A 20461-nucleotide genomic window follows, 5' to 3' on the forward strand; every position below is an offset into this window, starting at 1 on the left:
GTAAAATTATTGAATATTAACTTTGGTATAAAAGTGGACTTTGCATGGTTTATTTTCTGGGTGTAAAGTGATTCATTAGTATACTTAGGGAAGATTTGCATTTTACAAATTAAGTTAATTCATTTATTTGGCATTTGATAGATAAAAAAGGGCTCGTTTCTACAAGGTTTTTTTTAATATATATATTTCTGTTTTAGTTATATTTGTTAAAATGAAAATTATAAAAGTTACTTTTGCAATGTATTTTTGTATATATATATATATATATATATATATATGATTAACTTCGTTAGTAAGTCTTAGTACATTGTGATTAACAAAAAAAACAGGAAAATCTTGCAATACATTAAATGATTGGAAGTAAAATTTATCTTTAAGTGAACATTAAATATGAACATTTTTTTTGCCTGTAAATTAATTGATTACATCAAATATTTAGAAACAATATGAATCAAATTATTAACATTAGACGGTGATTTAATTCATCAATTAATCACAAATATATCAGCTTTAAGTTAAAATGAAAATTAGATTGCATTTGCAACTAGTTGAAATCTTAAATGTAATGTTTATTTTTTTTAAATATATATAAATGTATTTGATTTACTTTGGTAGTAAGCCTTAGTAAATGATTATGATAAACACAAAAAGCGCAGGAAGATCTGGCAATACATGGTTTGAAGTAAAATGTTTGTTAAAGTGAGCATTATTAAATATGAATTATGAAGAACATTTCTATAAATATTATTTTTTTGCCTGTGAATGAATTAGTTTAGTATTTAGAAACAATTAGGACAATCAAACAATAAATCTGAATCAAATTATCAACATGAGATGCTGATTTAATTAGTCAATTAATCACAGATATTTGCTGGGAATTTTTTCCTCCCTCTTCAACCAAACCTTGATTTTGTCTAAAAACATTTTGATTCATTCATTTTGCGTTTGAAAATAATTCTAAATGTTTAAATCAGATTTTGTTAATATTTTTGTTAGATAAAAAAATGATGAAATGTCATTTAGCCACAAATTTTGAAAACGTTTAAAATTAGTATTATTAAACAGTAGCTTTGTAGCATGTCAATAAATACAGATGCAAAAGAATACAAAGCGTCCAACAACTTTCCAGATTTTTTACTGAGATCGAAGCAGCGCGAGATCATCACTGTCTTCACTCTGCATTGGTGAAACAGCCTAAATGTTAATATTCATCATAGCTGTGAAGGGTTAAAAGGACACCGGCTCAGAACATCCACTGTGTGAGGTTTGTGTCAAAGTTGAGATCAGTTCATCTGAACGGGCTTCTGTGTGAAGCACTACTCGTCTGTCTTGGCCTCCATCTCCTCGGCGTCGTCGTCTCCGTCCACCTCTGCGTTCTCTCGCTCCAGACGCTCGAGCTGTCGCAGCAGTTCTGTCTCGTCGGTGTCCGTCACCACTTTGGGCTGAAGACAAACAAAATGCATGAGAATGCAATCGGAGCAAATACTTTAATAAAATATGCTTATATATTGCATTGGATTTTTGGACTCACTATATATATTAATTTAATCCAAATTTTCTATTAAAATTTCACTTTCTGAGGTTTTTTAACATTAATATGAGTTCCCCTAGCATGTATGTGGTCCCCAAGTTTCTAGAAATTTTAATCGGTGTAAATCGAGATTTTACTATCTTTCTCTGCCTTTGAGAAAATGGAAGCTCAAATGGGCTGATCTTGAGTCTCCTCCTTGTGACGTTATAAGGAGAATCGTTACCTCCCCTTTCTCTGCTTTGCCCGCCCAAATATTTACATATAATTCAGTCGCAATGTCAGCACAGGCGTTACAAACAGACTTTTATGATATGGATTCGACAGCACCGGCACAAACAGTGAGTAACAGTGTTCATTAATGCCTGATCTGTGATCAGTGATTTCTGATGTGTAGTTAATCATTCAAGTTCACACAGACTTTCTTTCTAAATCGTTTAAAACTGTTTATGCATCAGTGAATCAAGCCAGTGACTAAACGATCAAACTTCAAGTTGTTTCTCTTAGTAGCATGAAACAAATATGTTATCTAAATTGTGAACGCTCCCTTTTTTTCGGAGCTGTCACACATCGCGAGTATATCTGCACTCTTGCCTAAACTGCCTTTGCAATGAATGACGCTGTTATGCTGCACAACAAAGCTCTTACTGTATTCATGTGGCGTATTCATGTGTTTGGTAGGAATGCCCCCAAATAGTCGACTAAACGTTAGTCGATATGAAGAGGGCTTGGGTGGAGAAGGGTCTGACTGCAGAGCCAGAGAGGCTGCATTTTCAGGACCTGCACTTTTAGGACCGCATTTCTAGGACCCTAGGTTTTTAGTGACAGCGCCACCTACCGAATTAGAGGACCAGTGAAGCAGCGAAGATGGACGACAACCAGAGTGTGAGTATCAAATGCGAATCAATTTTTACAATTGCGGTGCATTTAATTGGAAAGTTAACATAGCAAACGTGATGGTGATTTGCTAAATAAATAGTCTTGAATGCATAGCCAAAGTATTTAGCCTCTAATGCTGTAAAATGAATTGTTAGCACGTTCATTTAACGGAACTGTTGCATGCTAAGCCTGTGTTGACTTATTGACAGCACAATAAAACTGTAGCATGTTCGTTCTGAAAGCTTGTTAATTACTCATTGTTTTTCCATTTTAATTCAGTTAAAATAATCTTAATGTTTTCACTGTCACGTGCTCACAGTCAGCCTGTTTAACGTTACCCACAATACATGTTATGTGTAGGCGTCTCTTCATTTTGACATGGTTTCATAATGTTGGTTGAGACATATGACATTTTAATAGTCAGACATACCAGAGAGGCCATAATAATAATTGACTGTTAAAATACCACGTGTTAGATTGTGTAATTTACTGTGTACTGTATGCTATATGAAGTGCTTTCAAGGACACAGCTCAGGGTTTACCAGTATGGCAAAAGAAAAATAAATAAATTGGTTAAGTACTAGGCTTAGGCCTAATTTATGTCTATTTATTTAAAATGTTTTTCAAGAAACACATAATCCAAGAAGGGAGATCCTTTCCTGAACTAAAGAGATGTACTACATGCTGCAAGGAGTTTCACTGTCCGTTCTGCAGTTCTGCTTTGTTTCAACCAACAAAGTTGAGCAAAGTGAAATACCATTTGGAAACCCATTTTAATTATTTGTATTTTTTTATTGTATAGAGATCTGGCTCAGAAAATTGATCCTGGGAACTGGACCAAGAAGACTGGGCACGATATTGTGGTGAATAATATATTGCATAATTAGATATTCCAATGAAATATGATTGCCCGTAATCTGTATTTCATATACAAGACATGTGACAGAGAAGACAGCAGCTTGGGTTTATCAGTCATGTTTCATGTATCACTAATCATACCTCATTTTTTTGTTGATTATAGGGCTTGCCACGTCAGATCTGTGGAAATGACTGTGGGATTTTTATTCTTATGGTAAAGTGTAATGTGTGTGTGTGTGTGCGCGCGTGTGCGTGTGCGTGTGTGTGTGTGTGTGTGTGTGTGTGTGTGTGAAAAACCATTTGCATGTTTCTGTCAACATAGTAAATAAAATGTTTTTCTCCTTCTCTGTTTCAGTATACACTTTCCATTGTGACAAGCACAGGGTTTCCATTCCAAGAGGTGAGTTGATTCAAATAATTATTATAAGGATGAAATTGATTTTTTAAATGTTTCTTATATACTTGTTTATCTTGAAGTAAAGAGACACATTAAAAACTAAAGACTCGCTGTCTTTGACCACACCGCAGAGGAAAAGAGACTGGTAGACTTCATCGTACAATCATCGGGAGCAGAACAGCATTTGGTGGTACTTAGACATATTCATCATTACAGACTCACAGTAAATAAATCAACCAGGGCTTTGTTAAAAATATTGTCAACTATGCGGCCCATTTATTGGCAATGACAGGCCAATAAAAATCCTGTCTGTGACTGGTCGCCTACCTGCCTCTCTAAATACATACCTGTCTACCTGCACACAATCTGCCCATGCACTCACTGATCGTCAGCGGAGCACTCCAGCAGTAATTAGGCAGTGTATGTCCATTTATTTTGGAAGTTTGGCTTTAAAACAAGCCCTAAATGAAGGGGTTGGAATATTTTCAGTTTTGCTTTTAAAATCTACCTTTGTCTTGTTCGTTTATCCAATTCTGGATATTCTAGCTTTAAAGTCAGTTGTGCCATCACTATCACACAAAACACTTAAAAATCCTATTACCACAAAATAATTGTAATAATTGTGGAAAAATAATTTGCCTGTAGGACGTACTCAACGGGAAGACATCAAAGTGGTACCCTCCGAAGTCCTTTCGCCAGGTGCCTGTCTACCTTGAGAGTGAAGAGCAACAGGACAACCTTTTTGCTTTTCTGATGTCTGTACTGTATAAAACACCAACGCAACTGAGCTTCACGGATGAAGTGCAGTTAATCTGTGGTGTTCTTTTTCCAGAGGTATGCATAACAATATAATATATTGTGCATTTTTCTGCCCTTTCAAACCCTACTGTGTATAACACCTTATGCTACTTATGCACAGACCTGTGTATATTTCAATTAACAATTTTCTTTTGATAGGCCATCATATATGGCCTGGCTGGACTTCAGAATGTGTCTCTGCAGGATGCTGAGCAGGCCTTCCTCTCTGGTCCTGATTATCATCACAGGTAAGAGTAGAAAATGGAATTGTTTTTTATACAATGTCCAATGCATCCTTTTTTAAGCATTAACAGTATTTCTGTTAACCTAGCAGTGATTATGTTCTCCATTTACTATTTCAGTGAAGTTGAAGAATTTAATAGGCTGATAGAAAAACAATTGCGAAAAGAGGGGAAAGCATCCAGGTGGTAGGTAGTGCTGCTGCATACATCACAATGTGTGCTTTAAATATTATATATATATATATATATAATATAATTTATTTATATGGTATATATGGTATATATATTTATATTTATATATATGGTATATATGGTAATTTATAATATATATATATATATTCTGACCATATATATATATATATATATGGTCAGAAAAAAAGTCGTGTCAATGTTATTTCTATTCAGATTTCTTGCATCTCTCTATTTTTTTTCTCAGTTGAGATGGGCTTTATTGACATGAGTGTTTCTAGAACCTTTGTTCCCACAACATCAAAAACTTTTTTTTTTCAAATCTTTGAACAGTATGCAATAATAGTATTATGAACATTAATTGATATGTGTGCACTGTTTGGTAACTAAGAAAAAATTAAAAAAATTAGAGAGTATAACATGTTCAACTAAATGTTCCTTATTTAATTCACTTCTCTCTCTCTCTCTCTCTCTCTCTCTCTCTCTTAGGAGTCAGTGATGATGTTGTCCATTAAGTGCTGTTTCTGGTCCACATCATGAACAAATTTGTTTTTGTGTGTAAGTTGTTATTATTTTGTAAAATATTTTGTGTGTTCAAGTTGAGGTGTGATATATTATTTTGTAAAATATACACAATCTACCCCCAAAGTCATCCTTGTCTTCCCTCTATACTTGAAAATGTGGTCGATCTAGTGACTGAAAAGACTATAACTTGATTCCTTCTCCGAGTCGGTAGGTGGCGCTGTCACAAAAAACTAGGGTCCTAGAAATGCGGTCCTAAAAGTGCAGGTCCTGAAAATGCAGCCTCTCCGGCTCTGCAGTCAGATAATATTGGCTTGGGTGAATAGATCATATCACTCGTCAACATCGAATATGTCTTATCATTTAAAACATGTAAGTAGTAACATTAACCACCACATGGCCCCTCGTTTTAACAATTAGGATATAAACACATTTGCACCTATTAAGTTAAATCATATTCATGTTTTTTGACATGCATTTGTTTCTAGGCTCATCCACAATATAGCAGCGATGATGTGGCGTCGTGCGCTTCGACTTCGCAGTCAACAATGATGCAGCAGAGATTAGTTTTGAGACCCCCTCTAAGTGAGAAAAGAAAGCGAGAAATCACAGAGAGAATTGGCGATTTCATTGCGCTTGATATGAGACCAATCAACGTAGTCCGTGGTGACGGGTTCAAAGAAATGTTTGAATTCCTCGAACCAGGCTACACCATTCCCAAACGCGACACAATAATGCATGGCTTAACAAGCAAGTTCAACACGACTAAAGAAAATCTTAAGAAAATTCAAAGTTGTACAACAGTCAGCTTTACAACAGACACATGGACCTCTATCAAGAGTGAGGGTTACATGACCGTTACTGCACACTTCATGTCTGAAGATTAGCAACTACATTATTTTGTGTTGGAAACAATCAGTGCTGGAGGAGAGCCACACAGCTACCAACATAAAAGAGCGACTCAGTGAAGTGATGGAAGAATTTAAAATACCTGCGGAAAAGAGGGTAGCAGTCGTACATGACAATGCCGCTAATATGGTGTTGTGCACGGAACTGATTTCTAATGATCCATCCTGGGGTAATGTGAAAGGGCGTCCGTTGTGCGGGGCACACGTTACAGTTATGCATAAACGCGGCTCTTAAAACTGACCCCATATGTCGATGCATCGCTGCTGCTAGACGCCTTGTGGGGCATTTCAAGAAAAGTACCAAGGCTACAACAGCTCTGACTCATAAACAGAAGCAGCAGAATGTTGCAGAACACAAACTTATCCAAGATGTCTCCACAAGATGGAACTCCACGTACTTCATGCTGGAGAGACTCTTGGAACAGAGATGGCCGGTTACAGCTGTGCTGTCAGACCCTGAAATTACCAAACGGTCTGAACGAGGTATAGATCTCACAACAGCACATTGGCTAAAGCCTATGAACACTCTCACTGAGCTGCTTTCTCAGGATTTAAACACATCCCTATCTGCCCCACTGCCCATGTTAATAAACATGAAGAGACACCATTTGGTGCTGCCCAACGAAGACAGTCCCACTAAAGACAGAACTAGCAAAATAAATTGACACGAGATGGCAACTGACGGAAAATATCGCGACCAGCATTTATATTCAAGCTGCTGTCTTAAACCCACGTTTTAAGAGCTTGTCATTCTTTGACCAACACGAACGAGAAGATGCGTACCCCACAGTTTCGGATCTGGCAGAAAGTTTATCTACAGAAGCTGCGCCAGAAAGTGATCTTTATTTTTATAACGGGTAGGCTATACAAATAAATAAATACATATTATTCTTATTTATTCGTTTTTATATAATGCAGAAGTTGTTTTTTATTCTGTAAGAAAAATTAGTCTGATGTTTGCAATTTGTTGTTTCAGGTCAAGACTCATCCGTCGTCTTAATGGCAGTTTGCGGCTTTGCTCTGATATTTTTGATATTTGTTCCACATTTTGTCTTAAATATAGTTGTTCTAAACAATTTAATCAAATACTTAGGCTGTTGATTTGTTTGCCGCCTTCTTTTTTTATTCTAAGTTTTGGCGTTGTGCGATGTGCCATGTGTATTTATTAAATCTTTTTTGTTAATTTTCCTTTTGAACAATATAAAAATTATATTAATTTTCCACTGTATTTTTATACCAAACAGCGTTTTGCTACAGTATTTATTTGTTTTTTTTTGCCTTGATTTGTTCTAAGCCTAAGTTACTAATAAGTTTAATTTATTTTAAAGAACGAATTTTAGTTTATTTTATTCAAAACTGTTTTTTTTTTTTGACATGTAACTGTTACAGTTTGTATTTTTGATAATAAATTATTAAAATGCACAGGCAGTCTGATTGCTGTTTTTATGTTATAATTAGCCTATAACGTCCCGGCCACTGATTTCTGTGTCCATAAGCACTGTATACTTTAAACGCTTAACTATTCTGTTTTAAGCGCTTCATTTTCATTTTGAACGCGCTAATATCATGCTTTAGCATTTTCTGTCATCTAGAAGTGAAGACAGAAGTCAACTTGGACTATACCTCTCCTTGTATATACGCAAGTTTTTATATTAATATCATAAATGAACGATTATTCGACTAATCGCTAAAATGCAGGAGTGTTAGTCGACTAGGAATATCTTTAGTCGGGGGCAGCCCTAGTTTGCTGTTAGTTGTGGTGAAAGCATTTTGTGAGAGAAAACGTGTTGCAATAATGATGAGATCACTGCATTCACGCGATAAACAGACTCTGTCTACTCAATGCTCATCACTGCAGCCTTTCATGTGATGGGCAAAGATCAAAAAATAATTATATAATCAACACTTCCACGATTCGTTAATCTCGACAGCTGTAATAGTAACAAAATATATATATATTTGAGAGGGGTTCCACATGTAATATGCATTTCGAATGCAAAGATGTCAGCCAATCACAACAGTTGTTGTTTACTCGGAGTCTCACAGCAGACACGCCCCTTCAAACAGAGCATTCAGGCCAGAAGGCTAATAGAGCATCACAGCATCACCGAGAGAGCTTTGGTGCCAGAAGTAAATTTCCCATTCATTTCTCCCATTGACTTTCGGTTCGGAAAAATCCCTATCTAAAGAGTTTTAGAGCATAACCAGCTACGGCTGAACTCATAAGCATATAACATATCATTTCGAGTGAAAAAATGAAGAGAAAATCCAAAAAAAGTCAAAGGTACAAGACTGTGTACATGTTTTAATTTCGAGCCAAAGGAACTACTCATCCCATAAACCACCGCGCCTCACTGAATTCGACTGAAGCCACAACCGCGAACGAGCCTTTTGAGTGACTTCCAAATCTGATGATGGCCGCTCGCGCGAACTTTTTCCTCCAGTGAATTTTATTTTATATAGTGAATGTGCAGTTAATAGCAGTTCTTTCAGTATTAATAAATAGTGTTTTATATAGGTATTGTGTATTGAATTTTATATTTATCATCGTGTATTTTTGTGTGCGTGTGTGAAAGCGGTTAACGATAACGTCAGCAATGGTGCAGTGCTTTGTACCTGACTGCAATCAGTCGTCAACACGTATTGTTGCCATTACACAAATGTTCAGTAATTGCAGAAAAAGGTATGCCTAGGCTAAATATTGTTTTGACAGTGGCATCATAAAATGCTTGATATGACTCATACCATATGAAGGCTACAGTAGCCTAGCTAAAGTGGACGATAATGCTAACTAACGTTACCAACCTCTCTGCAAAACTCACCAAAACTTTGTAGGTCTTGTCCCTCATGCTGGCCCTTACAAAACCCACAAGCTGACCCTCGGACACGCTACACTCAACTACGTGACCCGATCTGAAGTGGTTTTCACTCCTTTGAACACTTGTTTTCCTCCTTGAAAAAAGCCATAATGGCAGCCAAGGAGATCATGATTGCACTGATAAGTCTACCGTGCAAAAACACAACACAGGTTTTTATTTTATTTAATTTTTTTATTAATGATCTTCAGTCTTCACGGACCTTCGCGGGATTTAACCAGACGAGATCCACCAATCAGATGCATCACTGTGGGATTGTGGGATTGTTCAGGATTGTGGGTAATGAAGTACTTATCCAAGACATCGCGAATAAAAGGCATTTGTCTCAAAACAAGGTTAGTGCCCCATGAACCTTTGGCACTTAGTACAGCCGTAGCTGGTTTTAAGTCTACTATGTATGGTTACGTTTTTATGGCTTATACCCCAAATGTCAATGCAGAAATTGTATTGAATTTTTACTTCCGGCACCAGCTGTGGGCGGGACTGTGGTGCTCTATATCAGGATATAAATATGCTTTTTATTTCTAAATTTTAAATGTAAAAATCAAACTAACAATATAGGTAAACCTAAGGAAACATTAAAAAGCATTTAAAGAAAAGGAAATAATCCATGTCATGGGATCTTTAAGGAAAATACATAGCTTCAGAAAGCATTGCTTCATAGGGTGTTCAATGCATCTGGAAGAATCAAAAAATACATATAGAATTATTACTTTTTTACACTCTAAATATTCTCTATAGTATTTTTGTTTGTTTTTTTCTACTCGCTAATGTATTAGCTTATTTTAATTAATATTATTTTAATCAATTTCTGATGTATATGGAGTTTTTTTTGTTTTAATAAATTTTTTCTACTCACTATAGAACTCACTATTTACGACTTTATTTTAAAGCTTTTATAAAAAAATGTAATGCATTTTTTTTTCAAAATGTCATTTTATTTTTATTTTCATTTGTATTTTGTGTATCTTATTCATATTGAATTATTATTTTATGTATTTATCATATCATATAATCATATTTTCTTTTCATTTATTTTTTTCACACTTTTTCTGTCAATTTGGTCCCCAGATGTCAATTTGAAAACCCTACTGTATTCTGTATATTGTAAATAATATATTGCATAATGCATGATGAGAAATATTCATGCATGTGAATGCAATTAGAGCAAATGCTTTTATACACTGTGCATATATTGCATTCTATTTTTGGTGTCTTTTAAAGAGATCTAAATTCAAAAACAGTGCAGGAAGATCAAGTGTATTTCTGAATTGCCTGACCTCCATCTGGACATTGAAGACTCCTCGCTTCTCCTCGATGCGCTCCTTGATGGCGGTCATGGCCTGGTGGAGCACTGACAGACCCTCGGTGCGCTCCAGTGTGGTGGTGGTCATGACGTATCGCGGCGGTGCTATCAGGTTGATCTGAAAGGAAAAGGACACAGTTGTAATCACAGAATCTGCAGCACATGGACCTGCAAGAGCAGAGTTTAAAGGAAGCTGATCGCACCTTGATTGGCATGGCCTCTGTGGAGCAGTTAAGCCCCGCCTTCAGAGCGTCTTTGACAGCATCAATGCCTTCGTATCCATAACACGCCACCTCAATGTCTGTCCATGGGATGAAGCACACATCAATATATATATATATATAATTTTTTTTTTTACTAAGTATTAATTTTAATCACATGTTTTTGTTTATTTTAATCCATTTTATTATGACTAATCCAATGTTATTTATTTAAATTTGTTTTTTTATTATGTATTTAGAATTTTTTTCTTCTTTGAAACTTAAAATCGTTCAAAAGGAAAGCAATTCATAAAAAGCATTCATAGAGTATTCAGTGAATCTGAGAGAACTGATTTATATATATATATATATATACAGTACAGACCAAAAGTTTGGAAACATTACTATTTTTAATGTTTTTGAAAGAAGTTTCTTCTGCTCATCAAGCCTACATTTATTTGATCAAAAATACAGAAAAAACTGTAATATTGTGAAATATTATTACAACTTAAAATAATAGTTTTCTATTTGAATATACTTTAAAAAAATAATTTATTCCTGTGATGCAAAGCTGAATTTTCAGCATCATTCCTCCAGCCTTCAGTGTCACATGTAACATCAGTCGATCACATGATCATTTAGAAATCATTCCAATATTCTGATTTATTATGAGTTTTGGAAACAGTTCTGCTGTCTAATATATTTGATCAATAAAAGGTTCAAAAGAACTGCATTTATTAAAAATAAAAAAAATTCTAATAATATATATTCTAATAATATATTTTCTTTACTATCACTTTTTATCAATTTTACACATCCTTGCTGAATAAAACTATTGATTTTATTTAAAAAAAAGAAAAAAAAAATTACTGACCCCAAATTACTGAGCAGTAGTGTATATTGTTATTACTAAATATTTATATTTTAAAAACATAGCTTCTTTTTTTTTCTTTTTTTTTCTTCTTTTTATTCATCAGAGTAACCTAAAAAAGTATCACATGTTCTGAAAAAATATTAATCAGCAGAACTGTTTCCAACTTTGATAATGAATCATCATATTAGAATGATTTCTAAAGGATCATGTGATAATGATCCTAAAAATTCAGCTTTGCATCACAGAAATAAATGATCATTTAAAGTATAATAAATTTAAAAACAATTATTTTAAATTTTAATAATATATCACAATATTAATTTTTTTCCTGTATTTTTGATCAAATAAATGCAGGCTTGATGAGCAGAAGAAACTTCTTTCAAAAACATTAAAAATAGTAATGTTTCCAAACTTCCAAAAATCTATATATAATCATTTCTCTTCAAAAGTTTGGGGTTCAAAAAATATTTTTAAGTAATATTTTGAAATATTAAAATTTTAAATAACTTTTCTATTTATTATTATCAGTGTTAAAATGTATATATTTTTGTTGAAAGTTTTTTCTAGATTCTTTGATGAGTAGAAAGTTCAAAAGAACAGCACTTGTTTGAAATGGAAAGCTTTTGTAAAAAAAAAGTCTTTGTCAGTTTTGGGTCAATTTAATGTATCCTTGCTGCATAAGTGTGATAATTTCTTAAAAAAAAAAAACTTTTGCTCAGTAGTATATAGACTATTCTATTTCTTCTTCAAAATGACTGAAGCCTTATTGATTTGTTGCATTTGAAAACATTTGAAAATGTAGAGAATATCTGAAAAGAGAAGTAAAAAAAAGTAGATAAACAAATATACATTGTACGGTGTATATTTATTATGCATATACAAATACACAAACATACATGTATATATTTTATAAAATATTTACATGTGTTTGTATTTATATAATATGTATTTATATAAATGCATAATAAATATACACAGTACACATATATTTTGTAAACAAAAACTTTAATTTTGGATGCAATTAATTGTTTGACATCATTAATAATAAAATAAATTATTATTAATAATAAATTATATATATATATATATATATTTATACATACGTAAAAAAAAAAAGTTAAACTTTGATCTTCTCTGCAGTGGAATGAACTGCACTGTAAAAAGTGCATCATGTTTCTCTGATAAATACCTGCTCTGATTTTGACCGCCTGTGGAGTGAGGCGTCTGTTGATGTTGTCGATGAGCACGTTCCTCTCCTCCTCCGTCAGATCCAAACCGTCCAGGATGGAGGGATCACTGAAAATAAAACAAGAAATAAAATAAGCAAAAGATTTTCATGTTCACCTGAAAGTCTTCCTCTGTTTAGAGCTTGAACACTCACGACACGGCCTGCTTGAAGACGTCGTAGGCACCGTATCCAGGTTTCTTGTATTTCTCGTCAAACACCCAAGCGGTTCGCTGGAACAAACTCTCCAGCTGTTCGTCCTTAGTGTACTCCAACACTTCAGCCACATGCCGTAAAATACTGTACACCTGCAGCACAACCACCACAACATCTTCAAACCACAATGACCAGATGAGGTCAGACACTTTAGAGCTTCAGAAATACACTTGATCTTTCTGCACCATTTTTGAGTTTAGACCTCTTTAAAAGAAACCGAAAATATAATGCAATATATATGCACAGTGTATAAAATTAATTGCATTCGCATGCATGAATGTTTCTCATCATGCATTATGCAAGATATTATTTACAATATACAGAATACACAAGGGTTTTCAAATTGACATCTGGGGACAAAATTGAAAGAAAACAAGAAAAAAAAATTATGATATGATATAAACGAAATAAAAAATTAATACCTATAAAAATAATTAAATATGAATAAGATACACAAAATACAAATGAAAATAAAAATAAAATGACATTTTGTAAAAAATAAATAAAAATGCATTAAAATAATTTAAAAAGGCTTAAAATAAAGTTGTAAATAGTGAGTTCTAGTGAGTAAAAAAATAGAATAAAAAAAAGAATGCATTAAAATTGCACAAAAATGGATTAAAATAATATTAATTTAAATAATAAAAATAAGCTAATACACACACACACACACACACAAATACTCACGGTTTTAGATTTGGTGAATTTATCCTCACACTTGATGGCTTCTTCCGGAGACACTCTTCTCTTGGACAAATCAATGTATCCTAAAGAAGAAAAACACCACGAAATGGTCAAAGTGAATGAAAACTGTCATTTTGCAGATTTACATTTAGATATGCACATGTTGCATTAGACTAGACCAACAACCAATCACACGCGTTTCTGTTGAGCTTATGGATGCAATGGCCAATCAGAGGCATTCCGGTTAGTCAGCGATGACAACACACGGTTTAGTTTTGGCAAAGTCCCTTTAAGGCATCTCATTTCACTCGGTGGATATCATCTCGTCTCCTATCCCATCAAATTCCCCAAAACGGTTTGCCAAGCTTACGATTAAATTTCAATATTTGAAATCACCAATGAAATCTGACAACAGCTGTTGTTTCTTTGGCTCAAATTATGTCAAAAAAGCGTATTTTTCTCAGAATGTTGACCGTTTGGCAGCTGCAGCGACGTGATGACTTTACCGATCAGCGATTGGCTCTTTTACTCAGAAGGTCGGGCCATATTGAGCTTTGCATTGTTCTTCATTCAAAACTGGAGGACTGACATGTGTTGAGTATTCAGCTGCATCCAAAATTGCTTCCCTTTTATATAGTATGTGAAAAACAGTATGTGAGGCACCTAGTATGTCCAAATTCATATGTTTCCAAAAAACAGTAGATGACCTACTACTTCCACCTGGATTCTGAAGAGAATATTCGATATTCACTTTAGAAGAACACTTTAGAGCAGAGTACAGTATGTCTTTATTGTCCACCAAAGTGGAAACTTTTCTTTGGCTCAACAATACATATAATACAATGGCGTTTTAGTGCCATGTTGGAAAAAAAATCTAATATTACGAGAATGAAGTTGAAATATTACAAGAATAAAGTTAAAATATTACAAGAATAAAGTCTAAATATTTCAAGAATAAAATCAAAATATTACGAGAATAAAGTCGCAATATTACGAGAATAAAGTCTAAATGTTACGAGAATAAAGTCTCAATATTACAAGAATAAAGTCAAGTCGAAATATTACGAGAATAGTCTAAATGTTTTGAGAAAAGTCTAAATATTACGAGAATAAAGTTGAAATATTACGAGAATAAAGTCGCAATATTACGAAAATAAAGTCGAAATATTATGAGAATAAAGTCGAAATATTACGAGATTAAAGTCGAAATATTACGAGAATAAAGTCGAAATATTATGAGAATAAAGTTGAAATATTACGAGAATAAAGTCAAGATATTATGAGAATAAAGTCGAAATATTACAAGAATAAAGTCGAAATATTATGAGAATAAAGTCGAAATATTACGAGAATAAAGTCGAAATATTATGAGAATAAAGTCGAAATATTATGAGAATAAAGTCAAAATGTTTCGAGAATAAAATCAAAATATTACGAGAATAAAATCAAAATATTATGAGAATAATGTCAAAATATTACGAGATTAAAGTCTAAATATTATGAGAATAAAGTCAAAATATTACGAGATTAAAGTCAAAATGTTTCGAGAATAAAATCAAAATATTGCGAGAATAAAGTCGAAATATTACGAGAATAGTCAAAATGTTTCGAGAATAAAATCGAAATATTACGAGATAAAAGTCTAAATACTTCAAGAATAAAATAAAAATGTTTCAAGAATGAAGTCGAAATATTATTAGAATAAAGTCAAAATATTACAAGAATAAAGTCGAAATATTACGAGAATAAAGTCGAAATATTATGAGAATAAAGTTGAAATATTACGAGAATAAAGTCAAAATACTATGAGAATAAAGTCGAAATATTACGAGAATAAAGTCGAAATATTATGAGAATAAAGTCGAAATATGTGAAGTGACATTCGGCCAAGTATGGTGACCCATACTCAGAATTTGTGCTCTGCATTTAACCCATCCGAAGTGCACACACACAGAGCAGTGAACACACACACACACTGTGAACACACACCCGGAGCAGTGGGCAGCCATTTTTTATGCTGCGGCGCCCGGGGAGCAGTTGGGGGTTCGGTGCCTTGCTCAAGGGCACCTAAGTCGTGGTATTGAGGGTGGTGAGAGAACTGTACATGCACTCCCCCCACCCACAATTCTTGCCGGCCCGGGACTCGAACCCACAACCCTTCGATTGGGAGTCCGATTCTCTGACCACCAGGCCACGACTTCCCCAAAATATTACGAGAATAAAGTCGAAATATTATGAGAATAAAGTCGAAATATTATGAGAATAAAGTCGAAATATTATGAGAATAAAATCGGAATATTACGAGAATAAAATCAAAATATTACGAGAATAAAGTCAAAATATTACGAGAATAAAGTCGAAATATAACAAGATTAAAGTCGAAATATTACGAGAATAAAGTTGAAATATTACGAGAATAAAGTCTAAATATTATGAGAATAAAGTCAAAATGTTTCGAGAATAAAATCTAAATATTACGAGAATAAAATCAAAATATTATGAGAATAAAGTCAAAATATTAAGAGATTAAAGTCGAAATATTATGAGAATAAAGTCAAAATATTACGAGATTAAAGTCAAAATGTTTCGAGAATAAAATCAAAATATTGCGAGAATAAAGTCGAAATATTACGAGAATAGTCAAAATGTTTCGAGAATAAAATCGAAATATTACGAGAATAAAGTCGAAATGTTACGAGAATAGTCTCAATATTACGAAAATAAAGTCGAAATATTACGAAAATAAAGTCGAAATATTACGAGAATAAAGTCGAAATATTACAAGAATAAAGTCAAGTCTAAATATTACGAGAATAGTCGAAATGTTTCGAGAAAAGTCTAAATATTACGAGAATAAAGTTGAAATATTACGAGAATAAAGTTGCAATATTACGAAAATAAAGTCGAAATATTATGAGAATAAAGTCGAAATATTACGAGAATAAAGTCAAAATATTATGAGAATAAAGTCGAAATATTACGAGAATAAAGTCAAAATATTATGAGAATAAAGTCGAAATATTACGAGAATAAAGTCGAAATATTATGAGAATAAAGTCGAAATATGAGAATAAAATCGGAATATTACGAGAATAAAATCGAAATATTACGAGAATAAAGTCGAAATATTACGAGATTAAAGTCGAAATATTACGAGAATAAAGTTGAAATTTTACGAGAATAAAATCTAAATATTACGAGATTAAAGTCGAAATATTATGAGAATAAAGTCAAAATATTACGAGATTAAAGTCAAAATGTTTCGAGAATAAAATCAAAATATTGCGAGAATAAAGTCAAAATATTACGAGAATAGTCAAAATGTTTTGAGAATAAAATCGAAATATTACGAGATAAAAGTCTAAATACTTCAAGAATAAAATAAAAATGTTTCAAGAATGAAGTCGAAATATTATTAGAATAAAGTCAAAATATTACAAGAATAAAGTTGAAATATTACGAGAATAAAGTCGAAATATTATGAGAATAAAGTTGAAATATTACGAGAATAAAGTCAAAATATTATGAGAAAAAAGTCGAAATATTACGAGAATAAAGTCAAAATATTATGAGAATAAAGTCGAAATATAACGAGAATAAAGTCGAAATATAACGAGAATAAAGTCGAAATATTATGAGAATAAAATCGGAATATTACGAGAATAAAATCGAAATATTACGAGAATAAAGTCAAAATATTAAGAGAATAAATTCGAAATATTATGAGATTAAAGTCGAAATATTACGAGAATAAAGTTGAAATATTACGAGAATAAAGTCAAAATATTATGAGAATAAAGTCAAAATGTTTTGAGAATAAAATCAAAATATCACGAGAATAAAATCAAAATATTATGAGAATAAAGTCAAAATATTACGAGATTAAAGTCGAAACATTATGAGAATAAAGTCAAAATATTACGAGATTAAAGTCAAAATGTTTCGAGAATAAAATCAAAATATTGCGAGAATAAAGTCGAAATATTACGAGAATAGTCAAAATGTTTCGAGAATAAAATCGAAATATTACGAGAATAAAGTCGAAATATTACGAGATAAAAGTCTAAATACTTCAAGAATAAAATAAAAATGTTTCAAGAATGAAGTCGAAATATTATTAGAATAAAGTCAAAATATTACAAGAATAAAGTCGAAATATTACGAGAATAAAGTCTAAATATTACGAGAATAAAGTTGAAATGTTACGAGAATAAAATCGAAATATTACGAGAATAAAGTAGAAATATTACAAGAATAAAGTAGAAATATTACGAGAATAAAGTCAAAATGTTTCGAGAATTAGTCGAAATATTAGATTTTATTCTCGATTTCTTTTCCCAACGTGGCACTAAAACACCATCGTAATAAAAAGACTACACGGATAGTAAAAAAAAAAGTACATTATCAAGAGCAGTAATCTGCGATTATGATTTTTATCATAATATTGCAGCTCTGTGAGTTCCTGCTTTTTAAAAGTACAGTTTGTTGTGGACAACAGTTTAAACCAAGTCTTCTCTTTGACTGAAGGAAGCTGTTAAGGTAAGACAGCACACTCTCACCCTTCTCTTTGTCCACTCTGATGACCACCACACACTCGTTGCGTCCGATACGGATGAGTTTGTTGATGGAGCGGATGCGTCTGCGGGACAGTTCGCTCAGCAGGATCATGCCCTCAATGTTGTTGTACTCCAGCAGACTCACATACGCACCCATTTCAGCGATGGAGCGGACGTTCACCATCACCACGTCCTCCACCTCGGGGAAGCGGTGCTGATAAAACCTACAGTTGAGGCCCGGCATCTCTACACAACACAATACAGCTGCAGCTCAATAAACTAGAATGTCGAGGAAAAGTTCATTTATTTCAGTAATTCAACTCAAATTGTGAAACTTGTGTATTAAATAAATTCAATGCACACAGACTGAAGTAGTTTAATTGAATTGTGATGCTTTTGGCTCACATTTAACAAAGACCCACTTTGATTAGAGAGGTATTTTCATTTATTTTGTGTTGAATTTTTTTTATATTATAACCATTCATTTAATTTAAAATTAAATTATCTCCATCTGATTTAGTCTGATTTATTTCCATTAGTCTAATTTAATACACAGTCAATTGTTTTTTAAGTGAGGGAAGCCCATTCTAAAACTTAAAAGCTATATATTTGCATCTATAAAGAACCAATTTATACTGTACAAAAATACATTTATATTAGAAATATGATTTGGAAAATATTTAGCTTGTATTAAGTTATAATGTTTGTTCCAATCATGTTTTACTATCAGAGTTATTATAAATTACAAGAAATGTTTTATAGTATATTTAACTAAAAATTTTAATTAAAACCACTTATATATATATATATATATATATATATATATATATATATATATATATATATATATATATATATATATATATATATATATATAAACTAAGGATTTAACTAAATGAAAAATTAAAAATACAAAAATAAAAAACTGATTCAAAATATTAATAAAAATTATAATAGCATCACAGTTAAACTAACACAATACTACTCACTATAATACACTACTGTGCATTATTTTATTTCAATTCATTTTTATTTATTTTAATCAATTGTATTTATTTTTACAATTTTTTACAATTTTAATCAATTGTAAAAATTTATTTTTTTACTTGTATTTATTTTAATGTCATCATTATTTTTATCTCAATTTTATTTGTCAATTTATGCTCTTACTATTTGTTTTAATCTTATGTCAACTTCATTTTTTTCAATATTTTATTTTATACTTGGTTTGACCTTGAACACCCCTGGTCCTACAGTATTCTGTGTATCGTCCATAAAAAAAACAAGTGTTGTGAATTTTATTTAATTTTTTAATGTGATTACATTGGTTGGGGCATAAAAAAAACATTTTTGAAAAATCATTTTATTCATATAAGTTATTCATTAAAAATAAAATAAAATACATGTATAGGCAAAAACGATGACTTATTTTTTCATTCACAAATCCGTTTTTAGGTTTCAGGCTATTTTTATCCAAACTTTGTACAAAGATGATTCTCAGCTATTTTATGAAAGATATAACAGAATTATTTGATATACTACTGTACTTCATGGAACATGTGAACGTGTAATGTCTATAAACTGTATAGTCGATCAGTTATGATGTTTATTGATCAGTGAAGCTTGAAGAGCGCACGCGTTGCATGATGATTGACAGCAGTCATTCAAACCCTCATTTCATCTCAAACACGAGCTCCACGTGAGCCCAAAGATCACAGAAGAACAGGTAACTCACTCCCACCTGACACGTGTCACAATCGGCCCACTTTAGACCCTTTAAATCTCCAGAAACTGTAGTTTTCTGCGAGCGTTAGTTACCCATCGAACCTTCGATCCGAGAAAGACAAAGCAGGATGTTGCGTCACCGCCGTCAATCACACTACCGAATAAAAGTCACGTGTGCATGTTTTTTAATCTGTTAACTGCCACCTGGTCCCTCTGTGGGCCGCTTACGTTTACTTCACTATATTACAATTAAATTCTAATCTAATTATGACAAACTATATATCGTTGCAAAGGTCTAAGACTCCTAAATAGATATTTTACCAATCTTTTTTGTTAAAAATTATGTTGGAAAAGTAATAGATTAATTTATTGCAGGAGTGCACCCCAAAAACCTACATCATAACAGGAGTTCTGACCTTTGTCAAAAAAAGTTTTCTTTTGTTGCCTTTTTCTCTATCACACTTTAGAAATCGCTATA

At 32.5% G+C, this 20461-nt stretch overlaps 1 protein-coding gene across 1 annotated transcript; it reads right to left on the bottom strand.

Annotated features, from left to right (window-relative positions):
- Positions 1–1065: 1065 nt before the first annotated feature.
- eif2s1b (eukaryotic translation initiation factor 2, subunit 1 alpha b) lies at positions 1066–20128 on the bottom strand. The gene is made up of 8 exons (XM_059497880.1): positions 20000–20128; positions 18262–18504; positions 13706–13785; positions 12959–13110; positions 12767–12873; positions 10707–10804; positions 10478–10621; positions 1066–1442 (listed from the first exon to the last, which is right to left on the bottom strand). Exons 2-8 carry the CDS (start codon positions 18500–18502, stop codon positions 1317–1319), a joined length of 948 nt encoding a protein of 315 aa, XP_059353863.1. The 5' UTR covers positions 18503–18504; positions 20000–20128; the 3' UTR covers positions 1066–1316.
- Positions 20129–20461: the final 333 nt, after the last annotated feature.

This window comes from Carassius carassius, chromosome 18 (genome assembly GCF_963082965.1).
Source record: "Carassius carassius chromosome 18, fCarCar2.1, whole genome shotgun sequence".
NCBI classification, from domain to species: Eukaryota; Metazoa; Chordata; class Actinopteri; order Cypriniformes; family Cyprinidae; genus Carassius; species Carassius carassius.

What these genes read in the sequence shown, in the direction of transcription:
- eif2s1b (XM_059497880.1), bottom strand. Translation starts at nt 18,502, where the DNA reads ATGCCGGGCCTCAACTGTAGGTTTTATCAGCACCGCTTCCCCGAGGTG. An exon ending in CAGAGTGGACAAAGAGAAGG is followed by an intron (nt 13,786 to 18,261) that starts GTGAGAGTGTGC and finishes TTTCTTCTTTAG; the next exon opens with GATACATTGATTTGTCCAAG. An exon ending in GTCTTCAAGCAGGCCGTGTC is followed by an intron (nt 12,874 to 12,958) that starts GTGAGTGTTCAA and finishes TTTTATTTTCAG; the next exon opens with TGATCCCTCCATCCTGGACG.